An 18,675-nucleotide genomic window follows, 5' to 3' on the forward strand; every position below is an offset into this window, starting at 1 on the left:
CTATGATTTCTAGACAATAAGGGCCTAGTTGAGAATCTGTTTCAAAACAGAGAGGTGCATTGTAGCTGTTTAATCTAATGGCAACTGACTGTGATGATGAGGTACGCTCTATTCACTGGTCTGAGATGGAATGAGAACAAGATAAAGTAAGTTAAGTTTAAGTCATAAGGTGAGATCAAGAGGGAGAATGTTAGATTGATCTCCACCAATTGGCCAATTGGGCCCTTGGATCCGCGCCCTGATCGGGGGCGTCCAACCGCTCTATGGTTGGTGGGCCCCTGTCGCACAGCGCCATAAAAAGGGAGGAGGGGGCCGGGGCACAAGGCACAAGGTTCACCTAAGCCGCCAGACACTCCACCTACATCCTAACCCTAGCTGATCTAGAGAGGGGGCGCTGCCAACGACGGAAAGCTCCGCCACTGGCCACCACCGCCTCTGCACCGCCGCCACCGCGACAGCGCCTTCACCGCCGGGCCTCACCGCGCCATTGACAAGCAACCACATGGCCAGCTCGTCTTCTATGAAGGCGGCTGATGGTTTGCACCTCCGCAACTTCTCTCTCACTCTATCTGTAAATCTCGTACTAGTTCATGTTTCAGGACTTGCTATTTATCCCAAATGTCAGTATACATGCTAGATCTATGGCTAGATTATCCTGTAACTATCTATCACTGACCACATGTAATAGAACTCAAGGATCAAATGGTGTTAGGGGCACATCCACAAACTTTTGTTTGAGAATGCAGAAGTCTACTGGCCGATGGATATTTATTTGGCACACACCAGCAAATTCATTTGAAGTTCTCCTTAGATAGTATTCGATGCTGCAAATATTATGAAAATGTTTACTGAATTATAATATGGATTATACCGAATTGTATGGAAAAATTATAGTGGTATACCCTTGGCAAAAAATTTAGATCCGCCACTGATGCAGGGTGTATACAGTTTCCACCAAATTTTTTTTTCCCGTACAAGAGGCCGGCCGATCACTCCTTGCCCTGTCACCGCAACGGTTTTGTAAAATGATCTGGACGTACGCGTGCAGCTGAAGGCTGCTGGTCCATTTGAATGAACGGACCTAGACCCAGCTGCAACTGCAAGACTCTGACACGCTGTGGCTTGGGCTGTGTTTAGTCTGTGAATTTTGAAAATTTAACTACCGTAGCACTTTTGTTTTTATTTGGTAATTATTGTTTAATTATAGACTAATTAGGCTCAAAACATTCATCTTACAATTTCTAACCAAACTGTGTAATTAGTTTTTTTCGTCTATATTTAATGCTCTATGCACGTATTGCAAGATTCGATGTGATAGCTACTGTAGTACTTTTTAGGAAAGTTTTTTTTTAACTAAACAAGCACGTGGCTATGGGCCGGGGAATCAGGCAATCAGCTGCCTGAATCTGGTTGTGCTCCCGCTGTATCTCCTAATCTTGACCTTGTTCCCACGGTAACGCCCATTGTGGGCACACGCTGTTTGAGAACCGACGCCACTTGGCCGGCCGCCGGCATGTGGGGCGACCGGTGTCAGTGCAACGGAGCACATGACCGTCGAGACCGTCTGATCTGAATCCGAGGTTGTCATGAAAAGCAAGGGCAACTACGGATTTAGTACCGCAGCATGCATCGGATCTGATCACCAAGCCACGTTCTGTCAGGTGCATAGCTGAGAGCACACCCATCGCTCCAGCGTGTCTCCGTAGCTCCGAGCTCTACATCTTCACCAAACAAATGTCCCAGATAGACCCAACTAGTGTCTTCGCAAGTGTGTCATAATAGTATGCAGGACCAATTAAAGTGATGGGTCTAACAAAAAGATGAGCCTACTGCTGGAGCGAGCCTTAGGGGGTGTTTGTTTTCGTTGGACAAAAGTTTAGCCCTGTCATATCGAATATTTAGACATCCATCAGAAGTATTAAACATAGGCTAATTGTAAAACTAATTACATAGATCGAGGCTAATTTGCGAGACGAATCTATTAAGTCTAATTAGTCCATGATTTGACAAGGTGGTGCTACAGTAAATATTAGCGAGTTATGAATTAGTTAGGTTTAATAAATTCGTCTCGCTAATTAGTCTATTCCTGTGCAATTAGTTTTATAATTAGTTCATGTTTAGTCCTCTTAGTTAGCATCCGAACGTCCGATGTGACACGACTTCTTTGTCCACGTAGGCTCCACCTTTTAGTTGAGACACTGTTTATGTCTGCGTTGGGCCATGTTTAGTTGAGGCCGGATTCGGTAGCACTGTAGCTGCACTGTAGCGTTTTGTTTTTATTTGGTAATAATTGTCCAATCGTTGACTAATTAGACTCAAAACGTTCGTCTCGTAAAGTACAACCAAAATGTGCAATTAATTTTTTGATTTCGTCAACATTTAGTACTCCATGCATGTACCGCAAGTTTGATGTGACGGGGAATCTTCTTTTTGCATAGTGCCAAATTCAAAAAATCTGAGGAACTAAACATGGCCTTGATCAAGTTCTTAAAACGTAGTCGCTCCTGTTTCAAAATATAAGTTATTTGTGTTTTGCTAAAAGTCAAAGTTACGGATCATATTGATATATAAAAACAAATAATTGTATATGAGTAAAATTTATCAACTATCCTCAAAGTTGGCTGGTGGTGTCATTTATTTAGGTCCCAAATAAAGTTTTAAAATGTATTTTTGGCTCTTTAAAGATGTAACATGTCTCGTATAGGTCAAAATGGACGTTTACCTGACACGCTATCCTACGTGACAAGGATACGAGAGATGGACCCATATGTCTGCGACGAAGACCTCACCTTATAAGAGTAAGGCTAATAATACAGCCGGCTTGCTGGCTGTAAGGTTCTTTGCAGCCTTCTCTCAGCCCGCTCATACAGTAGTTAGCTCTTTACAGTTAATACATGGCCCACTTGTCTCTCTCATAGACTTTCTTGGTTCTTGTGCCCAAGCCGACTGTAAGCTTACAGCCCGGTTCTACTCTCTCTCCTCCCCTCTCTCCTCCACCTCAGCATTTAGTCGGCTTACAGTCTGCTATTATACTTGCTCTAATATTGTATCTCTGGATGATTTACATTTTTCTAGTTTTGAGTTTTTTCATTTGAGAACGTTAAGAGGCTAAAAATAGTATAAAGTTTCGGCAACATATTGATCGGTGCTGTGACGACGGATCAAACAATGCATTTGGCATGATGGCGGATTGAGCTGGCGCAGCCGCGGATCGAGGTGCTAGGGTAGCAGGCTCCACTGACGAGTATTGGTTTTTTTTTCTTGATTAACATTGTTTGTGATTTGTAGTGACGGAATCTCAGAGGTGACAATAGTGCCCGTCTCTGTTAAACGTTCTTGCCCATCACCAAAGTTTGTTTTGGTAGTAATGAAATTGCTATGTTTCCAAAGAAGCTATTAGAATGTGTATATGAGCGTTCAAAACGTGCGCTGGTTAATTCTTGAGAAACACATGTTTTCCTAACGAATTAGATGCTCCATTGGAGCCTCCTGTTTAATCCTCAAGAAATACACTATCAAAAATGTCAAACTCTAAAAATTGTTACAAATAGGTTCACTACTTGTTGAGGGAATTCCTTATATGCTATAAAAAAATATTTCTCTTTTCTTACCATAATTTTTAATTTTTCTTTCCCTTATGTCTCTATGAATTTTGCAATTACATTCCTATCTCAAGACAATTTCACTTATGTCTCTATGAATTTTCCCTTATGTCTCTATGCCTCCACATGTTCCAAAGGTGAAACTGGTGAAAGACAATTTCATCTTAAACTAAAAAAAAAGACAATTTCATCTTAAACTAAAAAAAAGAAAGACAATTTCACCGGTTTCATCTTTGGAACATGTGGAAGCATTTTTTTTTCTTGTCTTAATCCTTCAAGGTCATTACTTGCGAAAACAACTATGCATATATTGGTGTTGCCGATTTTTATTCACATAATATTTAATAGTTGATTGAGAAACATAAAATTATCAACCATGGCATGTAAGGATAAAAACCCATAATGATTGGCAATGAAAGGAACATGTATTTTAATGGCATATAAAGAGTTGAAAAAGTATTTATCAAAAAAAAAGAAAGAGTTGAAAAAGTAGAAATGAACGACTTATAATTTTTAATAGTGTAGAAGAAATTTGTACAGATTTGGAAGGAATTTTCTGTTACATGTTTGTAAGGCTGTGCGTGCCGAGAAATCCTTGCTATTTCGGTCCTAATCACACGATCTATTTTTTTTTTTTGTGTGTGTGTGTTGATGCCACCAGTAGATAGCAAGGCGACATTTTTTCCGTCACGGCGCAACAATTCCGGCTGCCCGCACATGTCTCGGCGGCCTTCTGGAAGACCCACCCTTGCTCTGATTCAGCGGCACATCTCGCAGCCGCAGATCCTAGCCCTCGCGGCGCATCCGACGACCGCGATGCGAAGGCGCGGTGGGCGGCGGCGTACCCGGGCCCCACACACAGCCCGCGTCACCCACGAGCAGAAACCACGGCTGCGTTCCAGGTGTAGGCAGGAGCCCGGTTTCGGTCGCCACGCCGTGGTTTGCTCCTCACGAGGGTGGACGGAGGTGGCGAAAGCGCACCAGCCTCCTGCTTTTCGAGCTCCTATATATAATACACAGGGTTCTCCCCTCCTGGCTCCTCACAGATTCGATTCGATTTGCATTAGGTTGATTTGATTTGGTTTGGTTTCATCGGTGGTGTGGTGACGTTCTTGGGAGGAGCTTCTGGATTTGGGATTCCGTTCCAATGGCGACCGCGGGGAAGGTGATCAAGTGCAGAGGTCCGTGCTTGCTCCTCTCTCTATCTCGATCTGTCCAATTTTCTGTCTATGTTTCGGGAGCAATTTGCAATTCTAGTGAGGATGGGATGCTATTGGGTGGGCATGTTGTTGCTGCTTCTTTTTTTTTTTTGGTGAACAGTGGCCTTGATCTTGTAGTGCTAGACTGCAACCGCGGGGTGCTTCTTTTCTTGCCTGTCCTTTTACCCCTTATATAAATGCTATGATTTTTTTCCCCTAATGTGAGATTGGATGTAGTTCGTCGTGGTACTGTTGTGCCATGATCTATGAATGCTGCAACTTGCAATGAGCTAATTTTTCTTGCTAGACTAGATTATTGGACTAAACTGAGTGTGTGCTTTTCTGCGGGTGATTTTCTTGGACCCCTGCAGCCGCGGTGGCATGGGAGGCCGGCAAGCCGCTGTCGATCGAGGAGGTGGAGGTGGCCCCGCCGCAGGCCATGGAGGTGCGCGTCAAGATCCTCTTCACCTCGCTCTGCCACACTGACGTCTACTTCTGGGAGGCCAAGGTATCCACTCTGTCACCCCGTTCCTATCTTGTCAGTACATATGCTTGATGAAGCAACTCGCAACTGACTTGTGCCTTCTTGGGGGCTTATCTTTCTTAGGGGCAGACACCCGTGTTCCCTCGGATCTTCGGTCATGAGGCTGGAGGGTACGTTATCTTCCCTGATCCACTTCATTTTCTTGCAATCTGTGGATGTTTAAGTTGAGTTTTATGGTCTCTTGCTTGTATTTGTAGTTACCTTATCGATGGTGGTCATTGTTTATTGATATATTGGATACAGTGCAATCTGGTTTGTTGCGTAGACTCTGGAGAACATGTGGCCAGAGTAATAAGAAATAGTTTGTGTTGCTGAATGTTATAACAATGATTTTGACCTCCCGGCAGTAGACTTCCATAGATTTATGATTATTTCATCAGCAAATTAATTTAGTCTTTTCTAAACACATTCACATTTATTTGACTTACACCAATTTCCATCATCAATTTATTCTTTAAGTACACTGATGTGTAATCTTTTTGGATCCGAGTCAAACTCCTGAAATTTCTTCATGTTACAGCATTGTGGAAAGTGTTGGAGAGGGTGTTACTGAGCTTGCCCCTGGTGACCATGTCCTCCCGGTATTCACTGGGGAGTGCAAGGAGTGTGCCCACTGCAAGTCGGCAGAGAGCAACATGTGTGATCTGCTCAGGATCAACACTGACCGGGGTGTGATGATTGGTGATGGTAAATCACGGTTTTCCATCAATGGGAAGCCTATCTACCATTTTGTTGGGACTTCCACCTTCAGTGAGTACACTGTCATGCATGTTGGTTGTGTTGCAAAGATCAACCCTGAGGCTCCCCTGGACAAAGTTTGTGTTCTTAGCTGTGGTATTTCTACTGGTAAGTTGATTTAGTACATTTGGGTATGTATGTTCGAGGATATATATCTGATGATGCTGGATGACTTACCAAATTTCTTTTTGAAGGTCTTGGTGCATCAATCAATGTTGCAAAACCGCCAAAGGGTTCAACAGTTGCTATTTTTGGTCTAGGAGCTGTTGGCCTTGCTGTAAGTGTTGGATTTTTTTTTTCTGTCACTCTGTGCCATTCAACTCTAATGTTTGTTGGGGTTGCATCTGATTACAACAAAGCCTTTAAGTCCCAAACAAGTTGGGGTTGCATCTGATTGCTCTGCATATTTGCATGAGTAGGCTGCAGAAGGTGCAAGGATTGCTGGAGCATCAAGGATCATTGGTGTTGACCTGAACGCCAACAGATTCGAAGAAGGTAACCCTTTGATTGAACTGAATACTCATTTTATTGTGTTGTTTTGATAAGTCATTAAGCTCATCTGTTTATCCATTTTCAGCTAAGAAGTTTGGTTGCACTGAATTTGTGAACCCAAAAGACCACAACAAGCCAGTGCAGGAGGTCTGTTTCTTTACCTGAGGCAACCTGTGACAGCTTACGCAGAAGTTGACCATAATAATATCCAATTTGCTGATGCTTTAGGTACTTGCTGAGATGACCAATGGAGGGGTTGACCGTAGTGTGGAGTGCACTGGTAACATCAATGCAATGATCCAGGCATTTGAATGTGTTCATGATGTAAGGCCTGAACAAATATTGTCTTTTCCTGCTACCATTGGCAGTCTGTTCTATTTAGATTGAATTTTAACAGCTCTACTCTTAGCCTACCCCAACTTGTTTGGGACTTAAAGGCTTTGTTGTTGTTGTTTAACAGCTCTACTCTAAATCCAGGGCTGGGGTGTTGCTGTGCTGGTGGGCGTGCCACACAAGGACGCTGAATTCAAGACGCACCCAATGAACTTCCTGAACGAGAGGACCCTGAAGGGAACCTTCTTCGGCAACTACAAACCACGCACTGACCTGCCCAATGTGGTTGAGCTGTACATGAAGAAGGTAAATGCAAGCAAAGTGGTATTTCTTCGGTAGCCTTGTTACTAGGGCTTCGCTGAAATTGCTATACTCCCAAACGTCTGCTTGCTCATGCTACAACTCTGCCTGTTTGTGCGCACAGGAGCTGGAGGTGGAGAAGTTCATCACGCACAGCGTGCCGTTCGCGGAGATCAACAAGGCCTTCGACCTGATGGCCAAGGGGGAGGGCATCCGCTGCATCATCCGCATGGAGAACTAGATTGTTTTTTTCTGGTTGTCTGGTCTGGGTTGGGTTTAATAAAGGGGGCAGTGTCCTCCGTGGATGTGGAGCCACGCTTATGTGTATCACGTCCAGTTTGGCCTTGTCAATCAGTAGAGTAGCTTCCAGCGTCTGTAATTATCTATGGGCACCGGAGTCTTGCGAACTTGCTCGGCGTAATATATGGTTTGGTACCACTATGAGTTTCATTCAGTCTACCAACTTCCTTTCACCATAGTATTGAGTATTTTTTTCAGTTAGTGAACGGCGGCAGGCAATAAACAAAATCTCTTCAGAGCTTTTCAGGACATGTTCGGGGTTGTCGCCTTGTGTACATCTCTTACAGTTGGCAAATTGGTTGATCAATGCAAGGTTATTGTCAGTACATGTGTATGGAGGGGCTGCCAGATGGGGCCAGGCTGTCAGGCTCAGCAGTAGCAGTGGATAAAAGGGGAACGATCAGCCAGAAAGAGGGCATCGAAGAACATCTCTCCTCCCTTAGTTTATTGTTCATCTTCCTCTCCAACTACCTCTCTCTCTTGTACCCAAGTTCCTTCTAGGGCCTTCTAGATCTTTCTCCTGCTGCTCCGACATCCCTCTCCCCTGAGGTCTTGTACCCTGCTTGTAACACCCCAGGGTGCTACTAAACAACACAAACACTAGTTGGACATACTAAATAAAAAAACGGCAGCACCTCCTTTGTAAATATAAGCAACACGGAGGTGAGAACAAAGATAAGACACATATAGACCACACTAGCATAAAATAAACATCCACAAAAACTAATTATCACAACTACGTTATTAAGTTTACGGAATAGTCTCCAAATGAAGGTGTGTGAAACGTGCAGCTAGCTCCCTTCCCATCCGAGCAACTATCAAGTACCTGGGAAGAATAATGCAAGGGTGAGATGAAAACATCTCAGCAAGTAAAATTTATATATTTTTTTTGAGCTATTCAAATCACAAGTTGTGTTAAGCAGCGATTTAGTAAAGGATTCCATCTCTGAATAAGCAACATATAAAACCAATGTAAAGAACACCTCCAAATAAAACCACAGAGAGGTGATACACCTTCAATATTATATTAGCAAGGTCATGTCACTTCAAATATGTTTCATAAATGCATATGAGTGCAATGCAAATGACTCCTGCCTGCATACCCAACAAGGTATGGAGCTGCATCCCATGATGCTGTACCGGTACGGTCGTGACCATAGGTCAACGATATAACTTCCAATGCATTCGAATGATGCAATGCATATGACATGCTACAATAATAGCAATATAACTTCACCTTCTCCAAAGCCATGTGATTTGACCACATGAACCGTGCTAGCATCAGTGCATCACAACCACACCATATATAAAGAAATAAGGCATCCAATTACGATTGAGAGAGGAACATCAGAAAGGTTCAGTTCACAGTTGTTATGACATGGTTCCGAACATTGTGGTGTAGGTGATAAAGATAACAAGTCAAAACAGTAGCGAACCACTGCTACATTCACTTGCCTTTTTACCGAAGAAGGTCAAAAAGGACTAGGGGCGATCCGAGGCACTACCACCTGTTTTAAAACAAAGAACTCAGTACAAATACCCCGAATAACACTTGTAAACAATCAACAAAACGGCCCTACGTCCGAACAAGCAATCGATGAAAACAACCCCCACTTGACCCCAATAAACAGCAGCAGTGCTGCTCGTTCTTTTTTTTTGTAACTCTGAAACCGTAGCAGTTGTGATAACAAATAAATAGCTAACAAGCATCTACACTGAATAAGCTACAACCTTGGTATTCAGCAGAAATTAAAATTTCAACATCTACTATTTTTAATGCAGCCTACAAAGCAACAGACTACTCTGAGTTTCTAGAGCAGCAACTCTGTCTTCAGAAAACCATACCTCCCAAGCCGTTGATCCTAAAACAGAGTTTAAATACTCAATGAAAAGTTCATACAAAGTACTACAAAATACTCCATAGCGCCCTGGACCAAAATGGCCTCGAAAACTTCTAAAACGATGCTGAAAACTGGAGTTTGAAACGGACCCCGACCTGATAGAACTGCAGTAACCATCGGCAACATTCAGAAAGCCATAACTTTTGCTATGCTCAACGAAAAATTAAGCTTAAATACTCGTTGGAAAGGTCTTCAAATGCCCTACAACTTCCATTCATATGAAATCCCCTAATTCGGCCAGTAAATACCTCAAAAACAGACCGATCTACAGCTGTACAGGGAGAGAAGGAAAACACTGAAACCCTAATTGCCTGTCCACCCACTGCATGACCAAAACGAAAACATCCCTTAAACCCTGCTCTAATCCTTTCTCCTCCTCGACTATTAGGCATCCAGAACACCTCTAAAACTTGCACTTTACAGAAACTCAAGTCTCACCTAGGGTTCCCTTGAAGATCCCGCAAGGAGAACGGTGGGAGAACTCCAATCCACACCTCTCCCTGCTCCTCCCCTGCTCCCTAAACTGTTCCCCAACTTTTCTTCTTGATTTAGGCTCTAGAGCAAGAGATCCACGGGAAACATTTGCAAGAAGAAAGAAGAAGGTGCGGCCAGGAGAGGAAAGGAGAAAGGGGTGGCGGCCAGGAGAGGGAGGAGAAAAGGGGGAGGCGGCACCAGCAGATGGGCCTAGGCCCATCTAGCTCTCTCTCTCTCTCTCTCTTTTTTTCTTTTTTTTTTGGGCGTTACATTCTACCCACCTTAAAAAGAATTCGTCCCCGAATTCCTCTACCAGTAAGTAAACCAAATTATAAGACTCTTATCAAGAGCAACAATTAATAGGTAGTTTGGCCAAGACCTCGTTGTACGAAGTGAGAAACACTTATATGCTCTAGAATGCTGAACTCATAAATCATATTCTCTATAAACAGTAAATCCTTAAACTCAAACTCAAGTCTCGATAAAGACATTGCAACAGCAAAGAAGTTAGTGGAAAAAAAAAATCTAGCATCACATTTCCTTTTTTTTTTGGCTCATCCTACAACAGCAAACTAACACGTAAATATCCGACACAATTGTCTAACTTTCCTACCACACCAAAGAACATGACAAAGTGTGGCCACAAATGTGCCTTACTCAGATAGCTTACTTCTAAGACAATCTTAAAATGGCCCTTCTAAAAAGCTGCCTTGCTTGTAACTTCCTCGATAAAATGGTCAAGCCACAAGATGATAAAAGAAACAAACTAAGAAATTTCATAGGCTCCACTGGAATAAACAAGCAAGTGCGTTTTCCAATTACTTGACAAAGCAACATATAGGGAACAAACAACTACAACATAGCGACTGTACATCACACTTAATTTGCCCAACTTCCGGTTAGAACATTCATCGAACAGATGATGATCCGTGACTCCATGGGTAGTCAACATTTGCCTTAGACTAACTAGTAGCTTGAAGCGGCTCCATCAAACTATGAAGCACAAATTTGTGCCAAAACTAGTTTTTTTTTCTTTATACACCATAGACTATGCATCCGTCTATGAGCAAAGAATCGAAGACAGCACACTTGCTTCCTTTCACCTCAAGTTTTTCCTCGTGGAACAGACAGACTAGCATGACTACCAAATTCTTAAAAGATGCATACATCAAAGGGTCAGATGTAACCTTAGCTACTCCACATAGGGACAAACACTAAATCAAGCATGACCAACTTGCCAAACAAACACAACAAATAGAAACCTTGATGCAACCTACAAGTTTGTCTTTGTCTTATAGGCACAAGCACAAACATATATGAATAACAAGTAAAGCATCACTATACTCCAATACATTGAGCAAAACAAAACGACAAGCACTATTTTCTGCTAACAACAACATGACTTTTTTTATATATGTTTATGTATCTTAAATGTACAAAAGCAATGATAGGGAATAATTACATATAAAATAAAAATAAAAATAAAAAAAACTACAAAACCAGGTCTACAGCTTTCATGAAAACACACTATTTCCATTCTGAATTTAAGCATAACAAAACTTTAGTTGAATTCAGATAGTGAAATTTTCCAAAATTCTAATAATCATTGGTATAATGTTTATACCCACTAAAATACTTGCTCAACAATTACCAAACTTTACCATAACATGTAACGTCATCTTGTACACAACGTTTATTCTTTTGATACTCTCAGCATAAAAATCACCAAGATGTCCTAATTAATGTAGTAATATTGAACACATAATTTTACATCAGAAACCAACAACTCACTCAGAAAGATATATTTCTGATATGACAGTTAATTTACACCATTGGAAAGATATTGAAGAACACTACAACTATGGTATTCATTACAAAGACTAGTTAGACTTTTAACATTGTCAAAAATTGGATCAATCTATTACTTCCCAGAACAACATGGAAACGGCAACAGTTATAGTAAAAAAAACATTACTCTCAAACCACAAAGCCTAAAAATGTGAAATTTCACGAGCAGAATATGAGGGTAATATCTATAAATTTGGTGTTCAAGGCTTTGGCCAATTTGGCCTCCAACAAAGACAAAAAAAATGGCGATGAACTAAGACTGCACAACCTCATAGCTTCTCAGAACGTGGACATGATAACTTATGAGAACAACTCTATCTAATCCAACGAAAAGAACTAATGTATAAATCTAACCCAGAACAAGGGGGTTAAATAAGATTCATCGCACCTAGATCACACCAATCAAAACCTAGGGTTTGTGCAACCCTTTTTTCTCTCGTTCACTTTTCTTCCTTCTTTTATCCATCCCTCCTTCCTTCTCTGGTTCTTCAATGACAGCAGGAGACAACATGAATCCAAAAGCTTGGAAAAAGAAATGGGAGTCCTAGGTAGACTAGCGCAAGGGAAGAGGAAAAGAAGAGACACAGGTGAAACAGTCACAAAAAACGCTCACAATAGGGCCGTCTATGTTACTGTAACACAAGTTAATGTTGTCCTATTATAAATTTCCCTTCCATAAATCTTATATCAGCCACAGCTTCGCAATCCAAACTCCAAACAACACAGATGTGTAGTCGAACAAAAAGATGAGTTCGTTGAGCCCCATGTAACTATGGTCTTTGATCATCCATCTAAGCATCGGATTTTTTTATTTGCCACTCAATAAAACTCTTGTCGGCCCATTTACCATTTTGCGCTTCTTAAGACACAAAACTTATTCTGGGTGTTACATCCTATCTTCCTTAAAAGAATTCATCCTCGAATTCTCTAGATCAAACATTAAGAAGAAAAAAAAATACCACTAACAAATAAAGACACATGTATGAGCTAGAAAGATAATTAGCATACACGTAATTAATAAGATCAGTTCAATCAAACAACACTGACCGCTAAGGAATCAAATGAGAGAACTTCACATCTCTGAAAAACGTAAACATCATGTTTAGCATGATAGGCTCGCGAAAATAAAGCACAAGGCCTAAATCAACCATCTCCAACTTTCTATTCATACACTAACAAACATATATGACTCCTAGAACTCATGGGCTACTCCACTTCGTTAACTGAAACCAAGGGATAAACTTAAGGAAAAGTGTAACAAAACTATCATGCAACAACATTTCTTCAACATCAAATCTAGAATGTCTTAAACCTTCCCTTAACTTGAGGATCATTCAAGCAATAGGAACCAGTAGGTCAGCTACCACTATGTTTGAAGACTCACCAACATACACATCTTCATTCCATTGGTTTTTTTTTGCTAATGAGTGATGTCCACACTATTCCCCTCGCTGAGGGTTATGTATTGTAAGTTCATGTTTCTAAACAAACAATCATTACATGTATGTCAAGGAAGCATGGCAAGAACCTCACCACCATATCCAACTTAGCCATAGAGGCACAACCATAATAAAACTATAAGTCATCGTCCTTACCAATAGATCACAAATACCATTTTCAAAAATAAACTTCTATACAACCACTATTAGATCAACAATACCACTCTGATAGGCTAGATTAAAGCCACAAAGATCAGCACTATAGCCTTAAAATCCATAAACACATAGGCTACACAAATAATTCTACAAAGCTTTTTTCTACTTCAAGACACACTTTATTATCCAAATCAATAACAATCGCAACATTACTTAAACATTAAGTAATAGGAAAAAGGTATTAACACATACTCCATGGCAACATGGTTATAGGCATCTCTAGGAACCTCTCAAAAATTCACCTGAGTCTTGCTCTCATTATATCTTTGATACTAGCACAAAAGTAGAGATTGATTTGCATGAAAGGACTCCACCAGACTAAGGGTAAACCAATATAGCATTATATCTACAGGACAAAACATATAATGACCCACCCATCTGATATGTCAAGAGTAAATAGTTAGAATGCACGGCATGGAGGCCAACCCATCCGCCATTCAACCATTTCCTTTGAATATAGATGCTTGGGTCAACCTAACACTCGGGCAACCTCACTTAGTAGTGCAGAGAAAGGCATTGTGGGGGCCCTCCACTCCACCATCTGCACTACTAGACTATAGCTGATCTACGGCTTCCAAAACCTTTTCGTACCAACAAAAGCAGATCGAACATTTTAGGATCCTCACCCTCAAGCATCAACAACTATGACATCTTAAGGGTCCATTTATGAACAATATCATGAGAAAGAAACTAGACAAGAGTATACTTGTAAGAACAACTAATATTGTCAAAATCATGATCAAATAAAGCTGATATAAACCATACAAATAAACTTTGTAATTGATCAGAATTAGCAATAGTGATGACATACAACATAAACATCAAGGCAACTTAAGCAAAGACAAACACCACAATCTTCAAAGCTTTTAGCATCTTATACAAACACTACCCACCCTACATGTGCAAGTGTGTCATGTTAAATCTTATTTTCCGAGAATCTATAACCTGCTCTGGTACCAACTGTAACACCCCAGGGTGCTACTAAACAACACAAACACTAGTTGGACATACTAAATAAAAAAACGGCAGCACCTCCTTTGTAAATATAAGCAACACGGAGGTGAGAACAAAGATAAGACACATATAGACCACACTAGCATAAAATAAACATCCACAAAAACTAATTATCACAACTACGTTATTAAGTTTACGGAATAGTCTCCAAATGAAGGTGTGTGAAACGTGCAGCTAGCTCCCTTCCCATCCGATCAACTATCAAGTACCTGGGAAGAATAATGCAAGGGTGAGATGAAAACATCTCAGCAAGTAAAATTTATATATTTTTTTTGAGCTATTCAAATCACAAGTTGTGTTAAGCAGCGATTTAGTAAAGGATTCCATCTCTGAATAAGCAACATATAAAACCAATGTAAAGAACACCTCCAAATAAAACCACAGAGAGGTGATACACCTTCAATATTATATTAGCAAGGTCATGTCACTTCAAATATGTTTCATAAATGCATATGAGTGCAATGCAAATGACTCCTGCCTGCATACCCAACAAGGTATGGAGCTGCATCCCATGATGCTGTACCGGTACGGTCGTGACCATAGGTCAACGATATAACTTCCAATGCATTCGAATGATGCAATGCATATGACATGCTACAATAATAGCAATATAACTTCACCTTCTCCAAAGCCATGTGATTTGACCACATGAACCGTGCTAGCATCAGTGCATCACAACCACACCATATATAAAGAAATAAGGCATCCAATTACGATTGAGAGAGGAACATCAGAAAGGTTCAGTTCACAGTTGTTATGACATGGTTCCGAACATTGTGGTGTAGGTGATAAAGATAACAAGTCAAAACAGTAGCGAACCACTGCTACATTCACTTGCCTTTTTACCGAAGAAGGTCAAAAAGGACTAGGGGCGATCCGAGGCACTACCACCTGTTTTAAAACAAAGAACTCAGTACAAATACCCCGAATAACACTTGTAAACAATCAACAAAACGGCCCTACGTCCGAACAAGCAATCGATGAAAACAACCCCCACTTGACCCCAATAAACAGCAGCAGTGCTGCTCGTTCTTTTTTTTTGTAACTCTGAAACCGTAGCAGTTGTGATAACAAATAAATAGCTAACAAGCATCTACACTGAATAAGCTACAACCTTGGTATTCAGCAGAAATTAAAATTTCAACATCTACTATTTTTAATGCAGCCTACAAAGCAACAGACTACTCTGAGTTTCTAGAGCAGCAACTCTGTCTTCAGAAAACCATACCTCCCAAGCCGTTGATCCTAAAACAGAGTTTAAATACTCAATGAAAAGTTCATACAAAGTACTACAAAATACTCCATAGCGCCCTGGACCAAAATGGCCTCGAAAACTTCTAAAACGATGCTGAAAACTGGAGTTTGAAACGGACCCCGACCTGATAGAACTGCAGTAACCATCGGCAACATTCAGAAAGCCATAACTTTTGCTATGCTCAACGAAAAATTAAGCTTAAATACTCGTTGGAAAGGTCTTCAAATGCCCTACAACTTCCATTCATATGAAATCCCCTAATTCGGCCAGTAAATACCTCAAAAACAGACCGATCTACAGCTGTACAGGGAGAGAAGGAAAACACTGAAACCCTAATTGCCTGTCCACCCACTGCATGACCAAAACGAAAACATCCCTTAAACCCTGCTCTAATCCTTTCTCCTCCTCGACTATTAGGCATCCAGAACACCTCTAAAACTTGCACTTTACAGAAACTCAAGTCTCACCTAGGGTTCCCTTGAAGATCCCGCAAGGAGAACGGTGGGAGAACTCCAATCCACACCTCTCCCTGCTCCTCCCCTGCTCCCTAAACTGTTCCCCAACTTTTCTTCTTGATTTAGGCTCTAGAGCAAGAGATCCACGGGAAACATTTGCAAGAAGAAAGAAGAAGGTGCGGCCAGGAGAGGAAAGGAGAAAGGGGTGGCGGCCAGGAGAGGGAGGAGAAAAGGGGGAGGCGGCACCAGCAGATGGGCCTAGGCCCATCTAGCTCTCTCTCTCTCTCTCTCTTTTTTTCTTTTTTTTTTGGGCGTTACACTGCTACTCCGAATCGAGTTATCAGTGACCCAATCCATCGTGGTTGCTAAGAATTGGTACGAGCCGTCGATTCTTGGAACCCTAGCGCCATGGATCCCCCTACCGAGATCTCTCCTTCTACTCAGTTCCTCCTCAACGAGATCCGCAGGAGGCTCGACGAGTCCGATGCTCGTTTGGACCGGCTGTTCGCCAGGCTGCAGCAGCCCGCATGTGGACGCGCTCCCTCCTCCTGCGACGACGACTCGGGCGCCGAACCCGTGCACGCGCTCGTCACCCCCACCGACCCCGATGCGCTGCTCGACGTCGTCCAGAAGGTCGCCATGGTGCTGCCCCGCGGCTCCAAGTCGTTGAGCCTCGGTTCCGTGCGTGCAGTGGCGGAGGTCCTCAATTTTGACACCTAGGGCCGCTATCAAAGCGTATATAGCGCTTGCATCGGGTCAAAATACCGATAGATAACAATAGTAGCTTATAAATACATAAGTTTAGATTATATCTTAATTCCATACTTAAATTCATAACATAGTTGATAGAAACATGAAAGTGGTTATAGAATTACCTAACTAATGATGGTTTGGATCGGCCTCGCCTGTCATATTTTCATCAAGAGCATCTAATGAACTTGAACATACATACAAATTAGCAATGTAATCCATAAAATACAATTGATCATTCTACTGCTGCTGGTTCTACTAAAATCTGTGTTCCTTCTACTACTTCTGATTGTGCTTGTGCAGAAGGTGGGATTTGTGACACTGGTTGTATAATTGGCGTAGGAGCAGGAGAAAAAAAAGATTTTAATGTCATGGTCCTTTTCATTGTGCAACTCTATAGACTACAAAAATTGAGATAATCAATTATCATTCATGGAATTTCTAGACTGCAAATTTGATTTGACAATTGGGAATTTGGGATTGGGAATTACCGAGCTCAGAAGTCAGAAAGAAGATAGCACAGCACAGGCGGCTGCGAGCTGCGGGCCGGCGTCCACGGCCAGTGCGCCACCGCGCCAGGCCAAGGCTGGCCGGAGGGCGGCCGCTGTCGCGCTCGCGTGGTTCGGCGCTCAGGCGGTGGCGACTGGCGAGAGAGCGCAGTGGCGGCGGGGATGTGCCTGGGGCTGGGGGCTGCGCCGCTGGGCACCTGGCCGCTGGGGGCTGGGGCCTCGGCCCTGCTCGGCGAGACTGCGACGGCGAGTCGGAGGAGAACCGGCGCTAGGTCGCGAGTGTAGAGGAAGTCCGCCGCGGCGCCGCACGAAGTCTCGCCAGTTGCCAACTCTGCCTCTCCTCTTTTTTTTCTGGGCTGGAGGTAGGATGGATTTTGGCCCAACGATTAGAGCCAGGCCGAAAAAAACACCTATACTATAAGGGAAAATTTGGGCCACGCCTGAGGCCATGGCCCTAGTTGCCCGAGGCCCAAATCCGCCCCTGCGTGCGTGAGTCCGACCTCACATGCCCGGAGCAGCTCGCCGTCGACGTTGCGGCGTCCGCGTACACCATCACCGACGCTGCTGACGTCGCCGACATCTCCCTCGAGCTCGTCGTGCCGCCACACCTCACCACGGAGCTTGTCCAGCGCGGCCCCGTCGACATCGAGTGCACTGACGCCAACAGCTACATCCCCGCCTCAGTCATGCCCACGCCCGCGCCTTCCTCCGCCTCGGTCACGCCCGTGCCCACTCCTTCCTCTGCTACCACTCGCGAGGAGCCGCTTCCGCCGCGACACCGACGCCCCAAAGCCGCACCAGCACGCGCGCGCGGACGCACTTCCTCCTGCCGCAACGACGTCTTGGGTGCCATCTCTGCAGACGCGCTCGCGCACCTCAACCCGCTCGTCCGCGTCAACTTCGGCGCCGTCACCGCCGCAGACTCCGCAGACCCTCGTCATCAGGTGGATCCAACGCAAACTCCCCGCCGCCGACTTCCAATCACTCCACGCTTGCGCGGACTCCAAGCGGTGTCGCCTCTCCTCCGCGTGGCCCTCGTCGTCCGCGACGTCGGTGAGTAGCTCACCGGAGCCCGTGGCCGCCTCGACAACCTCACCACCACGCTCCTAGGGCTAAGGCTGGAAAAAATACTCGCGGATCGCCAACTCGCTTGACTCGTGGCCGGCTCGACTCGGCTCGTTTTAACTTTTTTCACGAGTTGAGCTGGAAGTCTAGCTCGTTATTTTAACAAACCAGTTCGAGCTAGCTCGCGAGCTGCTCACGAGCTGAAATGAGCTGAGGCCTATCAGCCAACGACCATGAATCC

General features: G+C 43.2%; 1 protein-coding gene and 1 long non-coding RNA gene across 4 annotated transcripts; one reads left to right on the forward strand and one right to left on the reverse strand.

Annotated features, from left to right (window-relative positions):
- Positions 1 to 4,519: 4,519 nt before the first annotated feature.
- Positions 4,520 to 7,662, forward strand: LOC136486693 (alcohol dehydrogenase 1-like). Its single transcript, XM_066483655.1, has 10 exons — positions 4,520 to 4,783; positions 5,173 to 5,309; positions 5,409 to 5,455; positions 5,866 to 6,191; positions 6,278 to 6,360; positions 6,503 to 6,578; positions 6,661 to 6,722; positions 6,804 to 6,899; positions 7,053 to 7,214; positions 7,333 to 7,662. Exons 1-10 carry the CDS (start codon positions 4,750 to 4,752, stop codon positions 7,447 to 7,449), a joined length of 1,140 nt encoding a protein of 379 aa, XP_066339752.1. The 5' UTR covers positions 4,520 to 4,749; the 3' UTR covers positions 7,450 to 7,662.
- Positions 7,663 to 8,184: 522 nt separating this feature from the next.
- Positions 8,185 to 17,711, reverse strand: LOC136486694 (uncharacterized). 3 transcript variants are annotated; one of them, XR_010766920.1, is made up of 6 exons: positions 17,352 to 17,711; positions 16,986 to 17,039; positions 15,239 to 15,291; positions 9,848 to 14,609; positions 8,964 to 9,016; positions 8,185 to 8,334 (listed from the first exon to the last, which is right to left on the reverse strand). It is a non-coding gene; the product is annotated as an uncharacterized lncRNA (long non-coding RNA). The 3 variants fall into 3 exon arrangements; XR_010766919.1 differs by having other exon boundaries at positions 16,986 to 17,047; XR_010766918.1 differs by lacking the exons at positions 16,986 to 17,039; positions 17,352 to 17,711 and adding an exon at positions 16,123 to 16,894.
- Positions 17,712 to 18,675: the final 964 nt, after the last annotated feature.

This window comes from Miscanthus floridulus, chromosome 10 (genome assembly GCF_019320115.1).
Source record: "Miscanthus floridulus cultivar M001 chromosome 10, ASM1932011v1, whole genome shotgun sequence".
In the NCBI taxonomy this organism is placed as follows: domain Eukaryota; kingdom Viridiplantae; phylum Streptophyta; class Magnoliopsida; order Poales; family Poaceae; genus Miscanthus; species Miscanthus floridulus.

Coding starts and splice junctions, on each gene's coding strand:
- LOC136486693 (XM_066483655.1), top strand. CDS start 4,750: ATGGCGACCGCGGGGAAGGTGATCAAGTGCAGAG. Junction 6,900..7,052: donor CATTTGAATGTGTTCATGAT/GTAAGGCCTGAA, acceptor CTCTAAATCCAG/GGCTGGGGTGTTGCTGTGCT. Junction 7,215..7,332: donor TTGAGCTGTACATGAAGAAG/GTAAATGCAAGC, acceptor TTGTGCGCACAG/GAGCTGGAGGTGGAGAAGTT.